Here is a 21,239-nt window from a genome sequence, read left to right as displayed (position 1 = left end):
CTGGAGGCAGGAAGGAAGTGATATTTCTTCACTGCCCTGCTTTAAACCTGGGTTCATCCCCACTGAAGTGAGAGGAAGCTCAGCGTGGAAGTGGGACAATCCTATAAAGTCTTGTTCAGCACAGTGGCCGCTCTCCCACTTTTTCTTTTCTTCCGTCCTTTTACAGGTTAGCTTTGTATGTGTATGAATACTTGCTGCATGTAGGAGCACAGAAATCAGCACAGACCTTTTTATCAGAGGTGAGTGGCTCTGTTTACTTTTGACCCTCTTCCCTCACCCCTTGTTTTAGATGGCCTTTGTTTTCAGAAGCAGGCACTGTAGCCTCCATTTTGAATTTTTTATCACCTTTTGCCATTTATTGCTAGTTGGGCCTCAGAGGCTGCTTGGGGAAAGGGGAGGTGAAGTGGGGGCTGGGGGCAGAGGAAGCATCTTTTTCTCCCAGTATCTAACCTCTTTGCACCCTTTGCTGTTTACAGATCCGATGGGAAAAAAACATCACACTAGGAGAACCTCCTGGGTTTTTACATTCGTGGTGGTGGTAAGTGGGCTGTTGCTTTCTCTTCCCCAAAATAGAAACTCCTATGCTTAACTGGCTGTAAGTGGGAAAGAATGTCCCAGGCAAAAGTTTTGGAGTGATCTTGTGTTCCTGCGTTGAGAAATAGACATAGTTGAACTGTGAGCTCGTCTCTTCATCCTAGTTGGGATTTAGTTCAGCAAGTGTTGGAGAAAAAGGTACTGAAGAAAGTCTTGATCAGTCGTTGTAACTGTTTCCAAGTCATACAAAATAGATGTTGCTTGAGCTTTCCTTTATCATTAAGCAAGGCATAAGGGGAGGTCTAGCTCTAGCCTTTAGTTCCTTATGTATGGTGATTTAGAGTGCAGCCATGGGACAGTTATGTGTTACTGTTTGTAATAAAATATATGGAGTACTTCTACAAGTTACACCTATTGCTCTGTTTCTTCCCCCACCCTTGTTATGATGCTAAGGTGTAAACGTGTGACAGGATAGATCAGGCGCTGATATTTTTTATAAATGTATTTGCCTTCTCCTGAAACGTTTTCTTGGGAAGAGCTTTATTAGTCTTGCTGATAGATTTCTAGTTTTACTTTAAAAGTTTCAAAGAAACACTGGCACTTTCCCCTAGCTTCTGCACAGAGTTCCTCATCAATGCTACTTGCTATGAGGTTGTCTCTCCCTTGTGAATTTATCTCAGAGACGCAGATAGTCCAGTGGGCAGCTTCAACTTGACTGGAGCAGCTGTGCAATTGGTAGTGTGATGCTGGGTGATAGAAACATTTCTTACACCCCGGTTCTGAAGGGCAATTCTTGACAGTAAACCCCATTGATACCATTTGCATGTGACGAAGTTACTATGCGCCTGGGCAGTTTGCTAGTAATGCAGAACAGGACGCTTTCAATGTATGTGAGACAGGCTTGACACCCAAAGATGGAGAGCTGAGGGACACATGTTGCTTAGGTAAGCGGTGCAGTTTTTGGATTAGGCTTGTCGGTTGGTTTGTAGTTTTATCTGAGTAGAAGAGGTTGAGGTAGCGCATGGAGTTGAAGGCTGCTTGCTTCTGAACCTGTAGAGCAGGAGAGCTAAAAGGTTTTTTATTTCTCTTTCTAGTGTGTAGTTAGCAGAAGCATTTTTTTTTTGTCAGAACATTCTCTGTCAGCTGGCCCAGGTTAATGCTGTTTGGATTGTTTCCCAGTCTGTTACAGTGCTTGGGGTTTGTGCACAGTGTCAGGCGTCAGGTTATGCAGTCAGTACTGGTCAGAAGAAGTTGAGAAGAAAAATGTTAGCACCTGGAGTTTTTGATACTTGAAAAACAACCACCGTGCAGGAGCGCTTTGGATATTTTCTGACACCCCACATTATTTACCTGAATGCCTGGGGAGACTGAAATTGTTCAGTTTTTAAAAAAAGATTTTATTAAAATATTTTTATGGACAACAACATAACATCTGTTTTCAGTTCATAGAGTCCTTTCTACATGTTAGTTACATTCAATGTGAGAAATTTCTGTCAGTATGCATTGTGAGGTTATGGGGGAGAGGGGAGAGAAAGAAAAGGGGGTGTTTATATTTTTATTCTATTCCACTCTTCCTCCAAAGAGCTCAAGGTAGTGTATGTGGTTGTCCCATTTCTCCCATGTGTTTCTCACAAGGACCCAGTGAGGTAGGTTAGGCTGAGAGCCAGTGAGTGGCCATGGTAGTGGAGATTTTAAACCTGGGTCTCCTCATGACACTCTGCCCACTACACGGCACTAGATTAGTCAGCAATTGTATAAGTGACTGCAGCTAACATGGGGAGGACAGTGAGTTTTATTATCTAAGGGGCTTCCATTATGGCGGTGCTTATATATGTGCAACATCCAAGACAGAAGATGAAATCAATGTTGTATTGACAGTATGGCATTTAATGTCAAACTGAAACAGCTCTAATGGATTGCACTCTGGTGTGGAAGATGGCTTCATATGTAGAGGGAGATGTGTTCGGGTTTAATGGACCAACACAACAGCCGGAATTGGACGCATTCGGTTCTAGCGAGAGGGCGATTAAAAGTGCTGTTGAATGTGCAGTAAGTGTGTAAGAGGTCCAAAAGTAAAAGTTCAGCCTGAGCATAGGAGGGGAAACAGCAGGATGGGCTAGCCCTGGCAAGATGAGCAAAAGTGAATGGTTGCAGAAACAAAGCTCTTGATACAAAAGAGCGAGTCTAAATATAGGGAGCTTGAATGTCCCAAAGCTAGGAACACAGGTAGTTGTCTTATAGTGAGTCGGACCATTGGCCCATCTCTTCCAGTGTTCCAGAGTCACTAACTGTGACTCTCCAAGTTTTTGGAGGGGGGCATTCCCAGTCCTAATTAGAGGTGGCAGGAATTGAACCCAGAACATTCCTCGAGCAAAGCAGATGCTCTGCTAATGAGCCACGGCCCTTCCCCAAGTTCAGCTTGTCTTTGGACACTTTTGCGGGAATCTACACATTAATAACATTTGCATCCCCAAATGCACATCTTGCCTGTCTCTAGTTGGATGTTGTTGGAGGTGGAAGTCTCAAGTGGAACAAAGGTGATATACTGAATGCTTCTCCTCCTCGCTGCTGAACTGTTGGCATGGCTAGACTTCCTACCAAACACTGTATGGGGTGTTGTATATTGTACAGGTTCATAGTCATTGTCTCCTCTCTTTCTCTCTCTCTCTCTCTCCTTTGCCCTACAGTGTATTTTGGGACCTTTACTGTGCAGCTCCGGAAAGGCGAGATACTTGTGAACACTCGAGTGAAGCAAAAGCCTTTCATGATTATGTGAGTAACTTAATTTTTAATCCTTTTGACTAGAAACTCATGGGAATACGGCACACCGGAGCAAATGGGGAGAAAAGGGTGTTGCCACTGCTGCCATTCTGACTTGGTTGAATAATATTTTATAAAGTCACAGCTATGTGAATCTAGTTCAGATACTTATCTTGAGTACTTTAAGGTGGTGCATATTGATCTAGTTACATCGCCATGCATCTTCCTAGTGGCACGCAGGATAAGCAGGGTGAAGGAGAGATGCAGCGCCGATATTTATCATGTTGAAATCTCATTTGCAAACTTTCTGACATAAGTGAGTGGCTGTATTTGAATGTGGAATGCTCTTTCTCCAGGAGGAGAATGTCTCTGAAAGCTCATCGGGGCCTCTTTGTATTTATGAATCTGTCGTAAGGTTGCTGTGCAGGGCAATCCTGTGTGTTTTTACCTGGAAGTAAGCCCCACTTACTCCCAGGTAAGTGGGCCTAGAACTGTAGCCTTCGAGAGCCAATGGACTCGGTTCAAAATATCAATGCAAAGGTATTCCCCTTAAGACTGCAATGCAGACTTCATTATTTCTTTAATTTTGAATTTTTGTATGGGCTGCGGGTACAAAATTGACTGTAAGAGGAAGAGTGAAGTATTGTATGCAGGGTTTGAATCGAGGTGGAGAATCTTGCATTTTTGTTTTTCGATGTGATATTGATTACCCCCAAATAAATAGCAGGTGTATGTGATATGAGCATCTGGAGTTTGCTTTGTTATAGTGGAAGAGGTGGGGGGAAATGTTGTGAGAGTAACTATAGAGCTACAAGCCCCACGGAGGATAACGTTAGAAGCTGTTTCTAGTGACCCTATCCTGTTAGAGGGGACATTGCCCCAAGCTAACTGTTCTGGATAAACTTTGACTTGTCAGCTTCTACCTGTGATGGCAGAGCATGGATTCCCAGGAGGATGCAGATTTTGATAGTTCATAAAAGGAAAGGCATCTTGTCCTTTTTCTTTTGCAACACACAGACTGAAGGATTTGTAAGGAGATGAGTTTCAATGGAGAAAAAGCAAGCTGCCAAATGTTGTCCACGTTTCCATTGAGCTGAGCCTCAAAATAATACGCAGGGTGAGAAGCTGTGGTCTATGGGGAAAGTGAGTCGGAAGTGAGCAGTCTGGTTAAAAAGTATTTACTTGGAAAGAGACCCCATTGGTTTTAATCAATTTCTCACATGATTCGTAAGTTAAGATCATTAGGGGAGCTGCTCCCTCCATGGCCTTCTGCCTCTCAGTTAATAGCTACAGCGTTGCCTGAATTATATGGTTCCTTCTCAGACCAGCTCCCTGGGAAAAAGGGTTCACTAACACAGGGAAGAGTGGGATAATTCATCCATTGCTTATCTCTCTGGATGTTGCTGGAGCAGGGTGAGACCTGACAAAATAAATATGGTTTCAGAGTTGTTGTTCTGGTAACATATGAACTGGGTCCCTGGTTTCTGTACTGAGGATCACAAACTCCAGGACAATAGCTCTTCTTGATGATATCTAAAGCAGCTTTTAGTAAAAGGTTTGAGAGCTTACTGTAGGCAGATTTCCTAGGCTAGAAGAAAACTTCGAAAATGTGCATTGCTCTGTGTTTATCAGGGACATTCTTCTTCTGCAGAATCAACTTTTGAAAGGAGAGTTTCATATTAAATCCACAACCTACATTTTTAATTTTATCTCCTCCTGATGCAGCCATACCAGGAATATAGAACTATGTTTCCCAGAAAATTGGCAGATGGCCGGGCATTGATCTGGTTTTGTGTATTCGATTTGACCAAGTCCCCAAAGAGATCCTTTTGCCTAATGATGAACAATCTTTAGAAGATGTTTTTCTGACTTGTTGATGGAAAGCACTTGCTTTTGCGTGAAGAAGAGTAGGCTGTGACAGCATGAATTAGCAGGATACTGTCTGTCTTGAAAGAAAAAAGCAAGGGAGAGGGCCACAAAAAACTTTAGCCCTGGTCTCTGTGGCTGGTTTCATTGCAACTCTGTGCTCTGATTTGTAGCCTTCCTATAGAAAAGCAGTTGTACTTAAAGGGGAATAAAATAATCTGGCATTTTTATTTATTTATTGGCCTGGTTTGTTTTCGACAAATGTTCTCTCCCCAAACAGTTTGCACCAATAAAAATAAAAAATAATGAGGAACAGGCTCTTACAAACTAAAAAGACAGGACACATAAGGGAAGGAGAGTGGAGAAGAAAAACGATAAACGAGGAAGATCAGCTGGACCATGCCAGAGGATAGTTGTGAGCTGTGAGCAGGTGGATGCATCTACCTAGTTGTGGCCAGGCTGATCTTCCCTTGATGCTCTCGCTCTTAGCCCTCTGGCTGGTAGCAGAAGCCAGATGGTTTCTCCCCAAATACTCTGGGATAGCTCAGTTGGTGGAGCATGAGACTCTTAATCTCAGGGTTGTGGGTTCAAGCCCCGCATTTGGCAAAAGACTCCCACATTGCAGGGGTTGGACTGGATGACCCTCGTGGTCCCTTCCAAGTCTATGATTCTATGAATTCTACAGTCCTAGGGAACTTAACAGTTGGAGCAGAACATTTCTGGCAGAAGAGGGCTGGGAAGCAAACTCCCTGCGCCTGCTTCTTCTTAGACCAATTGTTGGAGCCTGACCCTGGTGTTCTTGTGGGAAGGGGGGAAGAGCGTGCAAACTCTCTGCTTTCTTGTAGAATCCGTGGGCAACTAGACTGCAATTTAGGGACATAGTTGGAGAGCAGAAACTCAGCCCCAGCACTGGTGATCCCAGTGGAAGTAGATCTCCTCCTCCTTCAATCAAAGTTAAGCCCTCTTAAGAGTAGTGAGAAATGAATGCCATTCACCTGAATGGGAAGAAGTACTCTGCTGCCATAAGGAATATGGCTCAGTTGGGGGCAAAAACCTGACTTTGCTCCTAACCCTGGGTCTGTTTTGCTTCCATCGTAACAGTGTCCCCAGAAGCAGAAGTTTAATTTGCTTTTGTGGCAGAAACTTAAGAGGCCATGTTGTGCTATGGGGAGGAGCCCCATATCCCTGCAGTTTGGTGGATGGGAAAGGAGTTTGCCCCTACTTGCTCCTCATTGGTAGCTCTCAAATAGGACTGTCACCCTGAAAACTGAGGCGGAACACACAGCATCCCAGTTAGAGGTGGCCTCGCCATATTGCTCAGTGTGTGGCAACTTCGCCACAAGACACTGTTTAGATTTAGGACTGCAAGTGTCAGGCCTGTTTCTGATTATTCTTGAAGTGTGTCTGTATTGTTTTGAGCCTCACTTCTAAAGGAATAGAACTTCCACTGACACCGGTGGGGACTTAAGCATGCGGGTGGATACATTCAGAATTAGGATCTTCGTCGCTACACATAGTGACAGATCAGTCACTGGATTTGCCATTTTGGATTGCTGGTTCTTTCTTTACTTCTTCTCAGGTCTCTTTTTGGGTTGGGAAGTTGCTTCTGAGTTAAGGTTGTCTCCTATGAAATGTGGCTTAACGTAGTTTTCTAATGATGTTGGAATGCCCTCTTAAGAGGGAATGCCCTCTGTAGGTCTTGGATGCAAAGCATAAGGTGTGGAGGGATACTGCTTGCATTCAAGATATAGTGCTGCTACATTAGCAGCAGCCTTATAATAGTGTCTGAGGATTTACGGTATTTAGAGAAATTAATCTTTTTTAGCTGGGTAATAATTCTAATAATAGGCATGAGTGCATTAGATGATTCGCATAAACTTCTTTAATACATGTTGCTTTAAGCTTACAGCAAATAGACGCAATCCTGATTGTTTTGTTTTGTTTTGAAAAATCTTAGTGTAATACAGTTTCGTAACACTCCTGAGTAGTACTTTACCTTTTTAGTTTTACGTATTATGAAGACCAAAAAGATGTTCTGTTCCTCCCCCCCCCCCAGCTCCCCCTTCTTTTCATTATACTCATTATTTGTAAAGGGCTGTTGGTTTTAAAGTAGTTGACTAATCTGTATTGTCATGACCATGTTGCTTTTAATCATAGATGTATCAAGCTTATAAACGTGGTCGCCCCCCCCCCCAAATCTGTAGTTCACTTCCTATAATGAACTTAGCAAGCCATCATGGATGAGATATTGGAGCGTGTTGTTGAGACGAAAAGGACAATTTCTCATGTATGGGAGGGTTTCAAAAGAGGATTCATTGGACTGAGGCTATTAAAGAACATTGAACTAGTTTCCCCCTTTTCCTAATCTTCTAAATTACTGCCCCTGCGCAGAACATCTGGCGTTGAAGTTGGACCGAGTATCAAACATGGAAGGGCCTTGCCTAAGAAGTCTTGCTGATCAGTTTGCTTGTTGGCCTTGTTATATGTAGCCAGGATGTGTTCCCACCTTCTTCTAAGCCTCTGCCTCCATGTAACATAGTTTAAATGACAAGCCTTCTTAACAGCTAATGAATGAACGGTGACTCATTCAGAAAGGCTCCCAACCAGACTACAGGATAGTTGGCTGCATGATTTGGATTGACACAGTATGGAGGTTTTAATGGAGACTCCAGGAAGAACATGCAGGATTGCGAGAACATGTTAATAGCTACTGCTGTTTACGTTCTAAAAAAGATTTTCACTCGGGGGGCCTGTGCAAATCATGATCAGAATGGACAGATGACTAATGTGGTAGATGGAGTAAAAATAAACTGCTATTCTAGGTTGTCGGTATGATTGGTAAAAATTCTCTTACGCTCTTGATGGCTTTTTTATATATATAGATGTGCATGACTTGGATGCACGTATTTTGTGGATTCCTTTATTCTCTGCACCAGTAGAGACTCTGTACTGAGGTTGATCTTTCGTCTTGTGTCACAGGCCTGAAAGCAAAAATATTATCTTAAAATTCGGGAGAGTGCCTAACCTATTGTGTATAGAAGACAGTATTCTGTGCTTGGAGAAATGCATTTAAAAGCCTGGCATCATTTCCTTTGCATGCTTCTTTCCCATTGTTTATGGTTGAGGTGTGGCTACTTGGACGTATAAGAAGCAAATCTCTCCAGATCAGTAGGCTTGGCGAATACATGCTTCAGAGAATGGGAGACCATGCTTCATTAGCAGCCTGTATAACAGCACTTCCATGCTGTGTAACTTCCATTTCATTTCCCAATATAACTATATGATAATAGAAGCAGCAGGAGCAACAAGCAATTTCCCCAAAGAACATTTTTAATATTAAAAACAGCAAAAAGTGTTCGTTCTTCTTGGTTTTTCTGTGTCTTAATCGATTCATAAGAGTTCTGAGACGGTTGACCTGTACTGACTGCGAAAGGAATTCTTGAGATTGGGACGCTGTGTGCTGAATTCTTGCTAGCAGCAATGTAGAATGGTACTATGTAGACCCCGTACCAAGGGGATGGGTGAATAATCCTTACGCTTTAGAGACTGCACAAATGCTCCTCTTCCACATTTCCCTGTGAGCTGAACACCAAGGTATTTCTTTTTCCTGCAAATCACAAAATTTGCTCACCACAGGGGAACCTGGGACCAATTTTGGGGCACAAAGCAATTAATGCTGTGAAGATAGGACAATGGCAAAGATAGGTACATTTGATGGGGATTTTTGTGGGATGAGGAAAGGGGGCTATATCTTGTCTGGTTTGTGCCATTGTTCCACTTCTGTAAGAGAAAGTCCCAGGAAAACTTGTATTTCTCGGCTGACTTTGTGCAGAATTACGCTAATTTATGTTTTTGGTTGCAACATATTTTTGCAGAAGCACGCGTTAAAGTCACTCATTAAAACTTGAGCTAATTTGAAGCTGTGTAAACTGGTACAAAGTTGACTTTAAAACAGAAAACAGCTTATTAATTTTATACACTTGGTTACATTTCTCCCCAAGTCTTGGGGTAGAGTAGAAATTTGATAAAACTGTGGTGCTTTTAATGTGGTGGTTCAGTGGTTTGAAATTTGAAAAAAGAAAAAAGAAATGTCTAGGGGGAAAGGAGAGAAGAGAAATCCAAAATGTGCTTCCAATTTCAGTGTTTCTGTGCGTTTCCAAACGAAAATGTTATACTCTCTCTAGAGGTTTACTGCTGTTGGCACGCTTGCCTTTATCTTGCTTCTAGGCAAAGCCCCTCCGTAGGCGCACTCATATTACATTGTGGCAGTGTTGCCAGACACTCTTGTTGCAGGTTTTATTGTGCATCTTCTGAGCTGGTGAGCTACAAAGGGATTGTACAGCATGACAGGGAATTTCAACCACCGCGTTATCTTGGAATTGGCCGATTGATGATTGCAGTTCAGCGTTTCAACACTGTGAAAGCCAATACAATTTGAGTTAGCTGTGATGACTGCCAGTTTAAATACCGCAGTGAATTTCTGTCAAATAGCTAATACACAGAATGGGGAATTGCAGAAAACTTGATCACTAGAACCAATTTAGTCGATTTTGGCCTCCAGCTACAGAAAATGAACTTAAATCTAGTTGACTGTCGCTACATACTTTTTGTGGCATTATTCTGTTTGCACATGCTCCTCTGAGTGTAACTTCAAGGGAGAGTGCAAAAATTCAGAAACTGTTTTCAACACAATCCCCTCCCATTTTTAAAGTTGTAAGCCGGCTGCTCCCTTGGTGATATTAGTCCTTTGGAACCACTCCGTAAAAACTTTAACATAATATTTTCAAAATTAAATATTTTAAGAATTACATTTTTAAAAGTTTTATACAGGGCATATTTTGGTCTGGCAGCAGCATATGCTGTCTATCTGTTTGCTCTAGCAGAAACAACTCCACTCCTAAAAAAATTCTAGACTTCTTTTCTCTCTTCTTTAAATACCTGCTAACTGTGTGTTGTGTCAAACAGTTAATTATAATCTAAATAATTCTTTGCTTCATTTATGCAAAAGCAGTAGGTGTAACATAAATATTTTTTTCTACATGACTTAACCTTAATTGCTGGGAGAATGTGACAAGAATCCATTTCTTCAAAGAGGTTCTTCTCCCTCGTGACGTGAAGCCCATGTTCATTTTCAGATTCTCACAGCGGCCACAACTGTGGAGATTGTTCCATTAGAAAGTGGCTTGGCAATCCTCACAACTAACAGGTATTCATTTCTTTTACCAAGAGTAGAAGGGTTTCTACATACAGTATATTCTGCTTTGCTGGAGCATAATCTTACTTCAACATACCTGTATTATTTCTTATCGTTGTCAGCCTCCTCGTGGTCCACTAAATAGCTCTTACATTACTTTTTAAACTGAGATTTGCAGCCTTCTCCATGGTTTGATGGATAGTTTTTCGAAAGTTAAAACATTTGGTGCATAACTGGGGATGTTGGCTTGGGACTCCAAAACCAAAGAAGTGTCTCCGCTGTGCATGTGTCTTAAGCTCTTTTCTCTACCTGCCTCTGCCTTGTGATTACATGTTCACAACAGAGAGAGTCTGTGGTATTGATAAACTCTCACTTCTCCTTCCTTAATTTTTTAAAAACATGGTAGCTGAACATGGGAGTGCCTTCCTTTGACATGTGTCCTAATAAAAACCAACCTAGCAACAACTCCTGCACCAAACCTCCTTGCACTGCTGTGCACAATGTCTTACGTTTTAATTTTTGTGCAATATGAAAGGCTACTGTCAAATTATGCTCTTGCATTTTCCTTTAAGTTAAACAAAAGGGCTAAGGCATATGATGAGAAGACATTGTAACCTTCAGGTTTCTAGATCTCCTCAAGCCTTCAGGTTTTGCATTTGGTTGCTGGCTGGTGCTCGCTGTATTCACAATAAATTCATCAAGGCAGCATTGGATGGAAGGTTTTGAAGAATGGTACTTGAACATATCACTAAGGAAACTTTAACAATGGACTTTTGTAGGATGAGTATTTGAATGTAGAGCTCACCACTTCTTGTGGGGCATTTTCCCTTCAAACCTACTATTGCAAGTGCAGGGCACCTTTTTGGCTCCATGGGCCAGATCTTTATTTGGATCAGCCTCACAGGCCAAATTTGATGGGTGTGGGGAGTCACCCATGTGCCATTCAACTGACATCACAACAAGATCAGGTGCAAGGTGCTTTGAAATCCCAAAGTCAGGACTTCAAAGCACCTTGCATGCTGCTGCTGAAACAAAGGTAGTTCTCCCTTCATATTAGCAGGTGATTTCATGCAAACCCTTTCTGAGTCAGGAAGGTATCTTCATGGAAACCCCTGCTAAAAGTATTGGCACTCTTTTGGAAGTGGGCTCTTTCACCAAGTCTTCGGAAGGCCACTCCCCATATTGTTCTTTCTCCATGGAGAATAATTTCTACATCAGAAAAAGTAACCCGTGAGGCAACTCTTGTGCCCATTTGAAATTACTGACAAATAATTCTGAAAAGAAAACTGAATAGTGAGCGTGAAATAAATAAGTAGATAAATACAGAGCTGATGTTTATTATTCATAACGGAAGCCATTTGGTTAAATTAACAGGTCACAGGTTTATAACAAGCCAAAATAAGTACTTACAGAGCTTTATTATGGATGTCTTTGATCTTATGTTGGCATCTTTGAATCTGCCCAGCCCTTACTTAAATTCCAAAGAGGAATAGATCGTGTAACGTGTTCCTTCACATGGCTGGAAGAGGTGGGTTGCATCCAAAACTCTCAATATGTGAGTGAAATAAACATCTGTTTGCATGGTGAGACTTCACCTTTGTCTCCTCTTCACACTTTTACAACTTTCAAAATCTCCAACAAGTTGGGAGGACCCTCTGGAGCAGATTTTGGGGTCATATGAGGGACTGCTGATGTGAGGGAGGTGGAGCCCTGTTGCAGGAGCTGAAACTGGGTCCATCAGTCTTGGATTCCACCATATGTGCAGAATATCTCCACTGCACTGATTACTGGGAACTCAGAGAAAACAGGTAGGAAAGAGCCCGCTTAACCTGAAAACAGCCCTGTGAATTCTTAGAAGCTTTGGAAGCATCTGGGGTTGTCTACTAAGAATATAGGGATCTATTTGCAATGTTTAGGTTACCCTCATCCTATTCAGATGTTTTCCCCCCTCACTTGATGTTGGGAGTAGGCTCCAGTTTTGCATTTTCCCTCTTCCTTATTCTTCCTCTGTTCACCGGATCACAGGGAGAAGCAATTTATTAGAACCAAAAAGGTATTATGTCAACAAAGACTGAACACACATTCCTGTGCATGTTTTTCTCAGAGATCACCCTTCATTTCAGTGGAACATACTTACACTATTAAGCCTTTTAAGGGACTGGGAACTGGTGGCTCACCAGGCGTTCTTTAACTCCAGTTCCCATCAGCCCCAGCTGGCATGGCTAGTGGTCAGGGATGATGGGAGTTGGAGTCTAAGAACATCTGGAGGGCTACAGCTTCCCTGTCGCTAGGATACGTGGAGATATTTTTCAAGAGAGCATTGTTTTTCAGCTTAAGGTGCCTAAGGCTGCTTATACAACATACATTTTAAGCACATTACTTTCCCAAAGAATCCTGGGATCTGTAGGTAGTTAAGGGTGCTAGGAATTGTACCTGTGTGAGGGGTAAGCCATTGTTCCCAGGATTCTTTGGGGCAAGCCTTGTGGTTTTAAACGTATGCTGTGTGCACAGACTTAAGTTCTCATTGTGTTTAATTTTTTTCAGAAAAACGTCCTAAACTTAAAAGCAACTGCGCAGTAAGACATACTACCAAAGAATGGAGCTATATACACACTGGCAGTTAAAGCTATGACAGAAGTCTCTTCCAGGGGTAATATAGGTTGTCAACCCCACAGTAGCACTGGGTGTTGGATCTTATTAGTTAGAATACCAACCTTTCCCCCCTTCTAGCATATTAGGTTCCTGAATTATTTGCTTTTCCACTTCATTCTTATACAAATAGTGCTGGAGGTATTCATGCTCGCCATCCTCAGTATCCATTTGAAGCCCTACTCCTATGACAAGTTCAAGGGGTTCGTCCTGATGTACAAAGCCTTATGCAACTTGCATACAGGGCACAAGAAGCTGCTTATACTGAGTCAGACCGTTGGTCCATCCACCTCAGTATTGTCTACATTGACTGGCAGGGGCTCTCCATGGTTTCAGACATTTTATCAGGAGGTCCATTCCTCACAGTGTAGGAACTGGGCCTTCAAGTGTGACAGTATCTCCCCTGGGGAATTCCACCCCACATCTCCATGGGGTGTCTTCTTCTCAATAATCTTTATGCATATTGAAGACCTTCCTTTTTCCAACAAGTTTTTTAAGTGAAGATTTTCATCCCAGCCCTTTTCGGTGCCACACCTGAAATTGTTTTTGTGCATGGTTGTTGTTGCTTTAATTGTTGATGCGTTTATTGTGAAATTGCTTTGGGATCTTTAATGGGAAGCGATTCATAAATGAAGTAAACAGGAAAACATCAGGGAAAGTATTGAGTGTTTGTCTTGACTGTTCTTACTGGTGGAATGCAGGAGGTACAACTTGACCTGAAAGGGTAGATAGATCCTTCTGCTGTAGAAGCTCTCTTGGGCTGCTTCAAACACTTCTTTTGGCAGGGTTAATTCTTGTGTAATAGAAAGCTATTTGGTATTTCAGTGGATTCCTCAATAGGCCCGTGAAATCTAAATGGCGTGATAGGCTTTTCCTAATCTAGAGTCATGGGAGCAGCTGCATTTGCAAATATATCTGAACTGGCTCATAGTCAGAGGCGGAATTCCCATCTTACCCCTGAGTGGGTCTATTCCACTCAAGGGATTATGGGGGTTGGACCTCCTTCCTGCTACAGTTCTTTTTGCTGTGTCCCTGAAGTAAATGTATTTGAAAACAGAGGCAATGGAAGGAGGGTAGTTGAGTGACCATAGATCAATGTTAAAGCTGAAGGGGAGGCGCTGTAGCTTAGCAGCGTTGAGCACTTGGTTTGCCAGCATCAAGTCTTTGGCATCTCAGGTTGAACTCTGCTGGCATGCTTGGAGAGCTCAAGGTCTTGAAACACTGCTGCCAATCAAAGTAGGCCGTTGTGAAAGGCCGGCAGACACTATATTGGTCTACAGAGATATATGGGCTGACTCAGTACAAGAGAGCTGCATATGAATTCTTGAAGTGGTGCATTGTCAGGTTTCCTGTAAATTTACCCAAGGGGGGAGGAGCTGGCTGTATGCAGTTAATCCCAAAGGGGAACATGGGTCAGTGCTTGTCCCTTGGGTTGCAGAGGGCAAGTGCATTTTTGCGCTGTACTTTAAAACCTGACAATGAGAGAAAACCAAAGCTATCCGTTTCCTAGGAAGGAATTGTAGGAAAAAAACAGTACTTTTTTTTTTTAACCAGAGTGCAGAACTGGCACCTCTCAGGTGGATGCTATTGTGAGCCAGGAGTTTCCCTGCCCACATCTTGCCTTTATGTACTTATGAGAAGCCCAAAATTTCAAATCAAAACAAAAGCTGACCAGTGGGTGCAAGTCTACACTTTTCTTTTTTTAGATCTATGACTCCTCCTAGCTCCTAGCCACTACTAGCCGCAATTGGTGGGGCCAATTCGTATTTCCTTTTCTTCAGTCCGCCTTGTGTGTAGTGGCAGCTGGCTTAAACTTTCCAGCCAGGCCTCTACTATTGCATCTGTGTGCATTTGCGCAAGGGCCATTCCGAGTTGCCCTACTCACCCGCCTGAATCTAAGAAAACGAGGGAGGTGGGGTGCATTTATTTGACCTTCACCAGAACCACGGGCGACCCCCTAATCAGCTAGGGAGACAGCTTGCTGTAGTTTTTAGCACCTCTGTGGACCAGCTGTTGTCAAACCCGCATCTGTTCAGGGTTGTCCTGAGTCGCCTTACTTCGTGGTGAGTTCCAGTGCCTATTTTTCTTGAAAAAAAGCACTGGGAAAAACCTTCTTCAAAAATACCCTTTCAGTTTTGCTCACTTTTGCTATTTGAAATAATAGTTTTAGCAAATGAGCATGAAGCAATGTTCCTCCAATATCTGCTTAGGAGGGTCTCGCAGCCCTACATAGCAAATTTGAGGGTGCCCAGATACACTCAGTGGGGGGGTTACAGCCCATCACAAGCTCCATTGCTCAGGAGGAAACTGTGGTCTTCATTGTGGAAGTCTCACCTTTTTTGGGGGGGACTTGTAATCCACTTATTCCAAGACAGGCACTTAAGTGCATTTGATTTTGTCCTTAAGAATGAACTTCTGATGACTCTATTTTCATTAATAATGATCCATGGCTGATAAACCAGTGGCAAGATAATGACTTTACTATGTAAAAATAAAAATGCATCATTAAAGCACACTCATTCATCTACATTCTTGGTATAAGGTTGGGCTGCTTTAAAATCTTTGATTGTCGCTTTAGAGGCAAGTACCTATTTGTCGTTTGAGTGAACTAATGTCCCTAAAGTAGGAGTTATTCTGGCATTCTGCAGTTGCATAGGAGCTACAAGAAGGGATGGCTGTTCAAAAGCAGTTCTTCCTTTTTTAAAGTTGATATTGACAAAACCCAGGAAGCATTAAACCAGAGGTCATGGCAAAACGCTTACGCTGTAGTCTCTGTGATTGGGGAGCCTAAATATTTATCCTGGTCTGTCCCTAATGAAAACAAATTGTCAACAGTTGTTCAGTAACTGACTAAATTAAAATCTGTAATTAGTCAATTAGATTAAAGAGTTGGCACAACCTGATTGTATCATGCTGGTTAGGTTATTAAGAGAAAGGGTGTGATTTTTAATTACTGCATGCTAATTTTGACAGTTTCAAATGGAAACAGACGTTCCCCCCCCCACTACCCCCACCCCACGATGTGCTGCGTTTTTGTGAAATAAGGCAACAAAATGTAGTTTACTCTCAACAAAAGACCTGAAGTTTCTTCTCTCTAAATTCAGTGAGAGCTGAATTTCAGCTGGGAAGACCCTTGGATAAGGAATGCAGAGTGGGGTTATTAAATTCTGCAATTCCTATTTTTAAAAAAGTCTATTGACAAATAGGGTATTTTTGCTGTAAGTGTGAGGGCTGGTACGTCTGTTTTTGCAGAGTTGGGATGTTTTTGTATTTGTCTTAAGGAAGTCTGGGCTGTAGACTTTGCAGATTGAAATCAGCAGTAACTGCTGAACTTGTTTGGGGGCAGAAGAAGCATTGTTCTGGTGGGGATAGAGAGATGTGGAAAAGTCGGGTGTCTGTGTATTGGAAGCTGTGTTTACGATAGATCCATACACTGCTTGCAATCTTGTGGGTGTTGCAAAGAGCACTTCCTGACACAATGACTAGAACTCTCTGGTCGACAGAGGTCTGCCTTGGCCGTTCCCTCTTTTTCCCTTTCTTTGTACTCTTTTGCTTGCTGAAATCACTTGTAATCTGCTCTTGGCATGGGCCGCTTGTTAAAGAGGGCTCCCCCCCCCCAACAGGCTAACGGATGTGTAGCTCTGAGATGCTAGTGACACAGAAGTGAGTCATCCCCCCTCCCAATTCTTCCTCCTCTTTACCTCCCCCCCTCCTTATTGTGCAGGCTTTGATCACCATTAGAAAAGGGAATGAAGGTGGTATTTATTTATTGGGGGGGGGGCGGTGTTGGGAAACAGAGCCTTTTGCTGCAAGTGTAAAACGCTCTTTATTTTTCTGCAAGATATGCTGCTCGTCTGCTTCTCTCCATGCCCCGACATATGACTGCAAGCAAAATCTGGTGTCTGGACTGCTTGGGTTGTGGATTGGCCTCCCGGGTGCACTGAGTGTGTTGGGGGTGGGGTGGGGGTTGGTGCCTTTGTGCTGTGACCCCCCCTTCTTCCTCAGAAAGAATAAAGGAGGGGGGAGAGAGAGAGAGAAGTTTTGTCTTTGAAGGGGTGTGTATGTGTCTTTAAGGGGCTGACAGATTTGTAGCTCTGAGTAAATACAAACCTTGTAAACCTTCCTTCATTTCCTTTCTGTGGTCCTTTCTGAGGAACAAAGAAACTCAAAGCAGTTCACATACAAAAGCTAGGGGAGACTTCTCCCTCCACTGAGGAGCAGTCATAACAAGGGCTCCTACCCCAACAGCAAAGAGAGGAGAGATTTTTGTTAATAGGGAGAAGAATTCAGGAGAAATGGTTCTTTGCAGAAGCAGGCAATTAATGAATTTTGCTAGGCTGCTGCAACATGTGTGACTCTGAGTAGGGCTTTCCTGTTCTGTTGATCATTTCCTTCCTTACCTTGGAAGCTTGGGTTTTATCCTACCTTTTTGTAAAGTACTTTATGTGTCTCATTTAAAAGCAGTCTCTTTTGATCTCCAGATAACAACGGTTTATTCAGTTTTAGGAAAACTTGATATTTAAGTGCGCCTGCTTGCACTTCAGTAATGGCTGCTTTAGAGGGATGAAATGTAGTATTTGGGCAGATCAGACTTCAAATTATCTAAAACTGTGCTTTGTTTACAGGAGTTTTCCGGGGTGGTGGGGTCTGCAACATGCTCTGTCGGTGGCATCATTTATCTTTTGGGTGGAGAGGGTGCAGCATTCAAATAGTCAGAAAATCTTGGCTTCATCCAAGGGGGTCATCTAGAAAGGAAATACTGATATTTGTAGTTTTAAGATGCAAATATTAAGGCATTGGTTGCTTAGATCTCTAGAACAATTTGGTTATACTTGGGGCCCACTGAGATGAACAAGGAAGATTAGATATTGACTAATTAAGGCCCATTGAGTCACACAACTTAGTCTGGATCCCATCCATCCATTGACACTTAAAACTTTGAACTTTTGCAGCAGAAGTCAAGTTGTATATGTTGCAACTCACGGATGCAACAAGTAGTTGCTCATCTTCTTGGGGGACGTGGTAGTGGAGGAGGGAACACGACAATGTTAATATAATACACTAAGAAGCACTTTCTAAAACTGAGAAAAAATTACAAAACATACAAAAGTTAAAATACTAAAATAGTTGGTTTATAAAGTTAAAACTTTTAAAAAGATTATTAAAATTGTGTGGTCTGCGAAGCTCCGTGGCCAGCTGCCTGACCTATCACCATCATACTAAAATAGATTAAAATTACCTCAACCTTCTAAGCATTTGGGTAGGCTTGTCTAAAGAATGCTTTTAGCAGACACTGAAAAGAGTACAGGGAAAGGTGCCATCTTGATCTTGGCAGAGGCTTGACAACCATATGTCAGGAGTGCTCTGATGGTGTTTCCTGCTTGGCAGGGGGTTGGACTCGATGGCCCTTGTGGTCTCTTCCAACTCTATGATTCTATGATTTCAACAGGCAAGGAGTTCCAAAGTGCAGGTACTGCCATACTAAACTATTGAGTTCTTACAAATGTAGAACCAGTATTAAGTGGCACCTGTAGTAGTGGAAATACTTGGAAAAATATTAGTGAGTTTGAGATTGCTAGCTCTTTCATCAGAAATCTTAGAGGACCCATATGGGTCTTTAGGGCATAAAGAGCCATTTACTTAAATTTGCATATGAATAAAACCAAGCATTTTGAAGGGACAACTTTTTTTTTAAGATGAAGCCTGCATGTGTCACCAAAGACACCATTTTAGGAGATGCATTCCCTCTTTTTACTGTCAGAAACAAAGAAATAAAAAACAATGGTGCTTGCCACCTGTGATGTTTGTATTTGTTTTCAAACTAATTAAAAAAACACTACACACTTAGCTGAGGATACCATCTTAATTGACCAGAGATTGCGCATGTATTAATAATTGACCAATTAATTGGCTAAACGTTGGAAACCTATACATCGCATGTGAAATATCATTTTATAGAAAGAAAATGAGAGAGAGTGGGAGGAAGATAAATAAAGACAACCTCCTCCTGGAAGTGAAGTGGAGTGGTGAGGCACTACTGTCCACACGTGAGGTTTTGTGACTGAGTTTTCTAGGTCAGATTATCACATGTTGAGGGGCCAAGGGAATGAGCTGCAACATTTAAATGCAAACTCATTAAGTTTGTTTTTTAAGGGACAGATGGTACAATAACCAGTAGCTTTAGCTGTTGCCATTTGCAGCAAATGGTCTCCAAATTCTTGTCATGTATAAGCAGATAGCTTTGGTAAACACACACAGTGGACATGGGGCAGTCTTTCGCTGTTGTTGCGTTAGCCGAATATCTGAAAGGAAACGGTATTAGAACCTGAAATTATACACAGGAGGGTTTGGCTCCCGTCTTGGCTGCTTATGAAATAAGTTTTGGTTTGTTTACTTACTGACTCAGTATACAGTTTCTGAAAAGAGATAGCAAATTTGAAGCCAGCCATGCTCCTTTCCCATGAGTCAGCAAGTGTGTCATAGCTGCCATGGTTGGGGTAAGATTCAGATAACATCTGCTGCTGCTGCTGGCTGGCTCCTTTTATCAGAGCTGGCTGCAAAACCTGCTCCTCAGGTTTTGAGTAAACAGACAACAAACACATGAATGTTGCAACCAGACAGCATTTCGAGGACCTGGAGCTGGCTTTCTAATTGGGTTGAAACCACCATCATGCCAGTAGCAGAATGCACCGAGAGAAACACCCAGGCCTTAATAAATATATTTTAATGGGGGGTGGGAAATGGGAGAGATTACAAATAGTCTTTGTCTAACAAGGCCGCTTTTCTGGAATTTGTGTGGCCAGGTGTCACAGCAGATCCAGAACCGAGGATGTGGGTGGAAAGGGAGAAATGTTGTCTGTGTGTGGCTTTCTCTCTCTCCCTCCTGTTTCAACCGGGAAACACAAAAGACGAATGTGCTGGCGGACTCGGAGATGCGCTGTCTCTTTAAGCTGAAATGGCTGTTGGTTTACTGCTAACTGTGGGGGAGGGGAGATGCGTTATACCCTGGTGACTTGATGATAGGGAGGTCCGTGGCAAGCTCTCAGCTTAAGCCCTGACACAGCAGGCTGGGAGGAGCAAGGAGGAGAAGTAGCCGCTGCCTTGACAATTCAGCACACTTTGCAGCTAGCTAGAGGCGGCCTCGGCTCTTTGTTGGCGGCAGCGGCGGCAGAGCTCGGGTTTCTTCCTTGACCAAGAAAGTGAAAAGATTTGGGCTGCAGTTCCCTGGAGAGGGAGAGATCAACCCTATAGGAAACAAGCCTTTCGGTTTGCAAACAGGCCCCCGAATGCCCCTGCTGAAGGCAGCGAAAGCAGTTTTATTTCTGGGGTTTAGGGGCGAGGGTAACCCCCCCACCCCCTAATCCATTATGTCCTGTGCCTCCCTCCTCTTGCAGATGGGGCTGAGTGGGTTTTACAGAGATCTGGGGGTGCTGCTGGTCAGTGCACGCTGAACCTGGCTCTCTTGAGGGTGCTTTTCTGCAGCCATGCAATTAAGCAGTAGCCTGGCAATCGTAGGTGACAAGGAGTTGACCTGAAGCATTCGGTATCCATGGGATTGTATGCAGGCGAGTGAGCTGGACGGTGGAAGATGGATGGAGGGCTCAGTCTCCCCACTTCACCCAGGGCTGACACTGGGCAGCGTAGGGGAGTTTCATCCTCTGCTTCATCCCAGTATAGAAATCCGGGGTGTTGCTGTAGGAAGGATGGAGGCCCCCCCCCCCCAGGCTGATAATTTATAAAAAGAATTGTTTTATTCGCACAATAGTAACGTTTATTTACATGGTCGTCTTGTCTAATTGGTGGGTTTGGGTGAAGTAGCTACCCCGAACACCCTGTCGCCATGAAGGTCAGCCATGTGTCACTCTGCTCTTCCGGCTGCCACCGCTGCATAAAATTATGATGTCGACACACAAATAGCTAGATGAAAGCAGGCAGGTTTGGGCTGCCCCCCACAATTCCTTGCTATAGCAGGTTCAGAGGTAAATTCCACAGGGGCTGCATTTTGTTGTGCCATTTAGAGGTATAGATATACAGTAAGTCAGTGTAGCAATTAGAGTGTCAGACCCTGACTGTGAGACCTCGAGTTCGAAATGTCATGAAGTTCATCTGGGTGACTTTGCACTCTCAGACTAACCTACCTCCCAGGGTTGTTATGAGGATGAGATAGGTGTGAAGGAGAAACCATGCACATTTCCTTGAGCTCATTAGAGCAGTGTTTCCCAAACGTTTTTGGGCA

At 43.0% G+C, this 21,239-nt stretch overlaps 1 protein-coding gene across 6 annotated transcripts in view; it reads left to right on the top strand.

The window, feature by feature from the left end:
* Window positions 1-21,239, top strand: part of SSBP3 (single stranded DNA binding protein 3) — a 166,048-nt gene that overhangs the window by 1,417 nt on the left and 143,392 nt on the right. For all 6 annotated transcript variants that reach the window (XM_083510122.1, XM_083510126.1, XM_083510125.1 and 3 more), the window contains exons 2-4: window positions 167-239; window positions 477-538; window positions 3,222-3,306. In XM_083510122.1, the coding sequence (XP_083366248.1) occupies window positions 167-239; window positions 477-538; window positions 3,222-3,306 (220 nt within the window). The remainder of the gene's footprint in view (window positions 1-166; window positions 240-476; window positions 539-3,221; window positions 3,307-21,239) is intronic.

This window comes from Podarcis liolepis (assembly GCF_965112155.1).
Source record: "Podarcis liolepis genome assembly, chromosome: 6".
Classification (NCBI taxonomy): domain Eukaryota; kingdom Metazoa; phylum Chordata; class Lepidosauria; order Squamata; family Lacertidae; genus Podarcis; species Podarcis liolepis.
Note: the sequence above shows the minus strand (reverse complement) of the source record. Positions and strands in the feature narration are given on the sequence as shown.